The following is an 8,137-nucleotide window of genomic DNA, read 5'->3' as shown; positions in this document are numbered from 1 at the left end:
CTGAGCATCAAGGGACCTATACCAGTTTATCTATTCTGAAAACACTGATACTGTACATAAAAGGATGAGAAACTTTGTTCTGCAAATCAAGGAAAGACATAATAAAAGAACAGTGCAGGGGAAAGGATACTAAAAACATTCAAAATCAATAGAAAGACATGCAACACAGATGAAAACAGTGTTCTGGAAACCTCTTCTTCGTGAGGAAATAAAACTTTTTAATAAATCTTTCCTTCTTTGATCTGTTTCCAAAATTCTACATTCTGCATACAAAGTGATTTACTCACCAGATAATAGACATTCTTGCTGATGTCCTCTTGGCTGCAGGCTAAAACCCAAAGTCCCTAAGAGTCCTGCATGCACTGGTGGTGGTCTCTTCTATAGCTTTATACTTTGCTATTTCCTACACTATTCCAGCCATTTGCACTCTCTGTCTGTCTTCATGTCACCCTCTTCCTTCTTCATGTTACTAACTCCTCGTCTTTCGTATTATTTCAGATCACACCACCCAAATTGCTCCCCTATGGCTGACATACACAATGTGACCGAGTTCTTTTTTCTGGGACTCTCTTCTAATCAAGAGGTGCAGAGAGTTTGCTTTGTGATATTTCTGCTCTTGTACATGGCCATTGTGTTTGGAAATCTTCTCATGGTGGTCATTGTGGCAGTCAGCAGAAATCTTGGATCCCCCATGTACTTCTTCCTCAGCTCCCTCTCCTTTGTGGAGATCTGCTACTCCTCCACAACAGCCCCAAAACTCATCGTGGATCTCCTAGCTGAAAAGAAATCTATATCTGTATGGGGCTGCATGGCACAGCTTTTCTTCATGCACTTCTTTGGTGGCATTGAAATGTTCCTGCTCACGATGATGGCCTATGACCGCTATGTGGCCATTTGCAAGCCTCTGCACTATACCAGCATCATGAACCGACAGGTGTGTACAGTCCTTGTAGGAATGGCATGGATGGGAGGTTTTGTCCATTCCCTTGCCCAGGTCCTTCTCATCTTCCACTTGCCCTTCTGTGGTCCCAATATCATTGACCATTATTTCTGTGATGTGCTTCCTGTGCTTAAACTTGTCTGCTCAGACACCTTCCTCATTGGTCTGCTGATTGTTGTCAATGGGGGAACACTGTCTGTGATCAGCTTTGTGGTCCTCTTATCATCCTATGCAGTCATCTTGTTCCACCTGAGAACTCAGAGTGCTGAGGGACGTCGCAAAGCTCTGTCCACCTGTGGGTCCCATGTCACTGTGGTTGTCATATTTTTTGCACCCTGTGTCTTCATCTATCTGAGACCGACAGCCACTCTTCCTATAGACAAGATGGTAACTGTGTTCTACACGGTGATAACTCCCCTCCTCAACCCTATCATCTATTCCCTGAGAAATGCAGAAGTGAAGAAAGCCATCAAGATTCTATGGATCAGGGCAACAAAAGTAGATCAAAAATAGAGGCGAATTTGTTTATTGTCATGAGTCTGGAATAATGTTGAATACAAACTGATGGAATAAAAGGAGTAGAAAGGCGGGGAGGTGGTGGCACACGCCTTTGATCCCAGCACTCGGGAGGCAGAGGCAGGCAGATTTGTGAGTTCAAAGCCAGCCTGGTCTACAAAGTGAGTTCCAGAACAGCCAGGGTTATACAGAGAAACCCTGTCTCAAAAAAAAAAAAAAAAAAAAAGGAGTAGAAAGAAAATTCTCAGGGCTTCTTAGTTCTAGAGAGTTCTGTATCATCCACCCTAAATGTTTTACTTTAAACACTTGTAAAGTATTTCTGGCTATAGAAATATTTTAATACATCTTGCCATTTTAGAATGTTTTGAGTTTGTATCCCTATAAATAATAATGTGAAAAATATGCAAAGGGAAATGTCCAACTATAGACTCACTCACTAGAGTGAATTTACCTTGTTGAAGAATATGAAGGCCTTTGTTGCTCTGTGAAATTGAATTGCAAAATGCTCCTCACAGAATCAAGACATTCTAATTAAATACATAGAGGACTGGGGATGTGGCTCAGCTGCTAAAATGCTGGTATTCATAAAGCATGGGATTGATGGCCAGCACCCATAAACTCCGCATTGGTGCATGCCTGTGATCCCAGCCTCTGGAAACTGGAAATAGAAGATCCAGGACCTCAAGGTCATCTTTCATTATGAAGACAGTTTTAAGCCAGCCTGAGATATAAGATCCTGATTTATTCTATATACATTTTAATAAATAAAATTATTTTATTTGAGATTATAATTATAACATTTGTTTTTTCCCTTTCCCTACTCTAAACCCTCCCACACATCCCTCCTAATTCTTCTTCAAATTCATGACCCCTTTTTTCACTAATTGTTATTGTATACATATATGTATATGTATATACATATATATTCCCAAATATAACCTGTTCAGTTCACATTATCTAACTTGTATGTCTATTCCAAAGCTGATAGTTTGGTACTGGACAATCTATTAGTGTGCTTTTCCCTGAAGAAGACTACCTCTCCCGCTCCTGGCATTCCTCAATTGCTTATAGGTTTTTGTGCAAGACTCAAGCCTCAAGAGCGTGTGTGTGTGTGTGTGTGTGTGTGTGTGTGTGTGTTTATGTGTTTCAAAACTGTCTCAAGGTATCCCCTAACAATATATTTATTAATTTCAAAGGGAAATGTACCATTTCCCACCCTGTTTACAATTGACCAAATTTCACACACCAAATGAGACAAACTGACATCATGTGCCTCCTAACAGCCAACTAGACAGTCATAACACCTCCTAGGTGGGAAACTTGGCCTGAATACTAAATAACTCTGTAAAGTAGTTATCTTTTACTCTTTAGATGTATGACAGCTAAGAAAAATGGAAGGACACTTCCACAGTATTAACAATAATCGAGTATAATATGGGAACCTGGGTTTGGATCCTGTATTGGATAAAGGGACCAGTGGGTGGGAGGGTTCTAGGACATAAGAAAGCTGTACAAATGTTGATTTTCTTATTTTGATGATTATGTGTTTCTCTCCTGAGGTTTAGGAATGTCTCATTGGCATGTCAGCAGCTTTCAAATATTTCAAAAAGATATAAATATTATTTGTAGTCTGCATATCTAAGGTATACAATATGTATGATATATACACATATATATGCACAATAAAATACTAGTGCTGTGAAGTAAATTAGCATATCCATTACTTCCATAGTTAGCTTATTTTGCTAGAAGTGCCTAAAATTCACTCTTGTGGCAAATTTTCAGTATAAAATTAGATTTTGTTTGGGGATGTAGATAGATGGATAGATATACAAGTAGATAGATACACAGATAGATGATAGATAGATATGGATATAGATATATAGGTAATATATAGATATATTCATATATCTATATGTATGTATACAAAGACATGTTTATCTGTATATTATGTATAGATATATAGATCTAGGTATAGATAATATATAGAGTATATATAGAGAGATGATATATAGGTAGATAAGTAGATAGATGATAGATAGATAGATAGATAGATAGATAGATAGATAGATAGATAGATAGATAGATAGATGATAGAGAAAGATGTTGTCCAGGCTTGCTTCAGACTGACAGAAATCCTCCTGCCTCAGATTCTCAAATGCTTGTATTGAGGCATGTGCTTATGCATACAGATATAATAATTTTAAATATAGTTCTCATACCATGCATTACATCGCCAGACCTGCTCATCTTATATAACTATAAGTTTATATCCTTTGGTCTAATTATGCCTAAATCCACTGTCTACACATCTATTTGCCTACTGAGAAAATGAAAAATAAAGAAATTATTCACAAATATTCTTAATGGAGAAATAGGATAAAATAAATTATAAAATTATTTTTGTACCTTTTCAAGATTTTAATATCAATTTATTTTATAATAATAGTTTATATACAGTAGTCTTATCCTTAAACTGCTACAGCCTTCCCGCCCCTCTACCCACATCTCCTGTGGACAACAACCTCTTAGTACCCCTGAAAGGAATTCTGGCAAGCCCCAGTCAATTGCCAACTCTACACCCTGCCTTAATTTACCCTGAGTGTCAAAGCTGGTCTTTACCACTAGATGCCTAGGTACTAGCATAAAAAAACACCATCAAAAACATCCAGGGCAAGATGTTCCCACTAAAGCCCAGCTATTCCACTGCATCAGGTCTTGAATATTCTAACATAGCTGAAGCACAAGAAAAAGACTTCAGAAAACAACTATATGAAGATGGTAAAGGTCTTTAAAGAGGACTCAAGCATAAGTGAAGGTGAAAGTGAGAAACCCAATAACGAAATGAGAAAGCTCACAGTAAAGCATTGTAAATAGAAAGAATCAAGCAGAAGAAAGAATACTCAGACTTAAGTAGAAGACCTAGAGCAAATAAGCAAGGAAAAAGAAATTTTTTTTTAAAGATTTATTTATTTTATATGTAAGTTCACTGTAGGTGTCTTCAGACACACCAGAAGAGGGTGTTAGATCTCATTACAGATGGTTGTGAGTCACCATGTGGTTGCTGGGATTTGAACTCAGAACCTTTGGAAGAGCAGTCAGTGCTCTTAACCACTGAGCCATCTCTCCAGCCCAAGAAATTTTTTTTTCCTTTTTTTTTTCCTTGTTTTTTTTATTACATATTTTCCTCAATTACATTTCCAATGCTATCCCAAAAGTCCCCCATACCGCCCCCCACTTCCCTACCCTCCCATTCCCATTCTTTTGGCCCTGGCATTCCCCTATATTGGGGCATATAAAGTTTGCAAGTCCAATGGGCCTCTCTTTCCAGTGATGGCCAACTAGGCCATCTTTCGATACATATGCAGCTAGAGACAAGAGCTCCGGGGTACTGGTTAGTTCATCATGTTGTTCCAACTATAGGGTTGCAGATCCCTTTAGCTCCTTGGGTACTTTCTCTAGCTTCTCCATTGGGAGCCCTGGGATACATCCAATAGCTGACTGTGAGCATCCACTCCTGTGTTTGCTAGGCCCCTGCATAGTCTCACAAGAGACAGCTATATTTGGGTCCTTTCAGCAAAATCTTGCTAGTGTATGCAATGGTGTCAGCGTTTAGAAGCTGATTATGGGATGGATCCCTGGATACGGCAGTCTCTAGATGGTCCATCCTTTCATCACAGCTCCGAACTTTGTCTCTGTAACTCCTTCCCTGGGTGTTTTGTTCCCAATTCTAAGAAGGGGCACAGTGTCCACATTTTGGTCTTCATTCTTCTTGAGTTTCATGCGTTTAGCAAATTGTATCTTATATCTTGGGTATCCTAAGTTTTGGGCTAATATCCACTTATCAGTGAATACATATTGTGTGAGTTCCTTTGTGATTGTGTTACCTCACTCAAGATGATGCCCTCCAGGTCCATCCGTTTGGCTAGGAATTTCATAAATTCATTCTTTTTAATAGCTGAGTAGTACTCCATTGTGTAAATGTACCATAATTTCTGTATCCATTCCTCTGTTGAGGGACATCTGGGTTCTTTCCAGCTTCTGGCTATTATAAATAGGGCTGCTATGAACATAGTGGAGCATGTGTCTTTCTTACCGGTTGGGACATCTTCTGGATATATGCCCAGAAGAGGTATTGCTGGATCCTCCGGTAGTACTATGTCCAATTTTCTGAGGAACCGCCAGACTGATTTCCAGAGTGGTTGTACAAGCTTGCAATCCCACCAACAATGGAGGAGTGTTCCTCTTTCTCCACATCCCCGCCAGCATCTGCTGGAACTTCACATAAAACCAGAGACACTGAAACTTATAGAGGATAAAGTGGGGAAAAGCCTTGAAGATATGGGCACAGGGGAAAAATTCTTGAATAGAACAGCAATGGCTTGTGCTGTAAGATCGAGAATTGACAAGTGGGACCTCATGAAACTGCAAAGCTTCTGCAAGGCAAAAGACACCATCAATAAGACAAAAAAACCACCAACAGATTGGGAAAGGATCTTTACCTATCCTAAATCAGATAAGGGTCTAATATCCAATATATATAAGGAACTCAAGAAGGTGGACTCCAGAAAGTCAAATAACCCCATTAAAAAATGGGGCTCAGAATTGAACAAAGAATTCTCATCTGAAGAATACCAAATGGCAGAGAAGCACCTGAAAAAATGTTCAACATCCTTAATCATCAGGGAAATGCAAATCAAAACAACCCTGAGATTCCACCTCACACCAGTCAGAATGGCTAAGATCAAAAATTCAGGTGACCCAAGAAATTTTTAAAGCACACTGAGAAAGAACATAAAGGAAATGAAAAACCAAGCCATCAAATCATAGACATAAAGGAGGAAGAAGAATCCCAAGACAATGGCATAGACTTGATCTTCAATGAGATCATAGAAGAAAACTTCCCCATACTAAGGAAAGACACACTCATTAAGATATAAGAAATGCACAGAACACTAAATAAAAAGACCAGAAAAGAAAATTACCAAGGCATATTATAGTTAAAATTCTAAGTATACATAATAAAGAAAGTATATTGAAAGCTGCAAGAAAAAAAAAAATACTTAAGTCACATATAAATAAAAACGCATCAGAGTGAAATCTGAATTCCTAATGGAAAACTTTGAATGCCTGAAGAGCCTAGAGCAGTCTATTCCAACTCCTAGAAGAAAAAACAAACAAACAAATAAACAAAACCTTCTGGACTGGAGAGATATCTCAGTGGTTAAGGGTGCTTGCTGTTCCTAAGAAGTCTTGAATTCACTTCCTAGCACCCATATGGCAGCTCACAACACTCATAACTGTAATCCCATGGAATCTGGTGCCCTCTTCTACTACTCAGATTTATTTTTAATGTATTTGCAAGAGAGCAAAAGGTACCACAAGAAGTACTATTTGGGACTGAAGAGATAAATGAGCACAGCAGAAAGACTGTGGAAAGAACTATAAAGCCATAATTATTAAAACACAAAATACCACTGAAAACAAAAAACCACTCCAAAAGTTTTGGGGGTTCAGGAGTTATCCACAAACCACACAAACGCCAATCTCAGTCAGACACACATCCTAATACTGATTAATCAGGGCCATAGAATTTAGGGGATAAGCCACAACATCGAACATCTTCCTCTATCAGACTATAAAGGCTAAAACTGAAAAAAAAAAAAAAAACCAAGCTCATATGCAGGTGCAGGAAGTGCTGCCCCTGTGTCCTCTAGCCTGCCTTTAGAAACCTGGAAGTCCTGCCTCTTCCACCCAATCATTTTTATTGATTGATCAAGAGCCAATTGGAGAACAGGACCTTCAGCATTCACAGGCAGGTTCCCAATCAAAACATCAGAACCAACCCCTACAGTTAACAACCTAAATAGACCCAAAATAAGTGAGAAAGCTGAAACAGTAATAAAAAGACTTCCAAAAAAAGGAAGAAAAAAAAAAAGAGGCCAGGGCAAAGTGATTTATAGCAGAATTCTACTAGACTTTCAAAGATCTACAACCAATCCTTTTAAAACTACTTGAGAAAGTGAGAAAGGAAGGAAGGAAGGAAGGAAGGAAGGAAGGAAGGAAGGAAGGAAGGAAGGAAGGAGGGAGGGAGGGAGGGAGGGAGGGAGGGAGGGAGGGAGGGAGGGAGGGAGGGAGGGAGGGAGGGAGGAAGGAAGGAAGGAAGGAAGGAAGGAAGGAAGGAAGGAAGGAAGGAAGGAAGGAAGAAAGGAAGGAAGGAAGAGAGGAAGAAGAAAAAAGAGAGAAAGAAAGAGAGAAAGAAGAAAAAAGAGAAAGAAAGAAAGAAGAAAACAGAGAGAAAGGAAGAAAGAGAGAAAGAAAGAGAAAGGAAGGAAGGAAGAGAGAGAGAAAGAGAGAAAAAGAAGAAAGAGAGAGAAAGAAGAAAAAAGAGAGAAAGAAGAAAAAGAGAAAGAAAGAAAGAGAGAGAGAAGGAAGGAAAGAAAGAAAGAAAGAAAGAAAGAAAGAAAGAAAGAAAGAAAGAAAGAAAGAAAGAAAGAAAGAAGAAAACAGAGAGGAAGAAAGAGAAAGGAAAGAAGGAAGGAAGAAAGGAAGGAAGGAAGGAAGGAAGGAAGGAAGGAAGGAAGGAAGGAAAGAAGACTACAGGCCAACATCTCAAAATACTCAATAAAATACTAGCAAACAGCCTACATCAAAAAGATTTTGGCCGGGCAACCTTGGGCA

At 38.9% G+C, this 8,137-nt stretch overlaps 1 protein-coding gene across 1 annotated transcript; it reads left to right on the top strand.

Moving 5' to 3' along the window:
* Nucleotides 1–523: 523 nt before the first annotated feature.
* LOC110289469 (olfactory receptor 4X2-like) lies at nucleotides 524–1,453 on the top strand. The gene has a single exon (XM_021155683.2). The coding sequence runs from the start codon at nucleotides 524–526 to the stop codon at nucleotides 1,451–1,453; it is 930 nt and encodes a 309-aa protein (XP_021011342.1).
* Nucleotides 1,454–8,137: the final 6,684 nt, after the last annotated feature.

Source organism: Mus caroli, unplaced genomic scaffold (genome assembly GCF_978045245.1).
Source record: "Mus caroli unplaced genomic scaffold, Mus_caroli_1 scaffold_2, whole genome shotgun sequence".
Lineage (NCBI taxonomy): Eukaryota > Metazoa > Chordata > Mammalia > Rodentia > Muridae > Mus > Mus caroli.
This window is presented reverse-complemented; position numbering and strand designations above follow the sequence as displayed.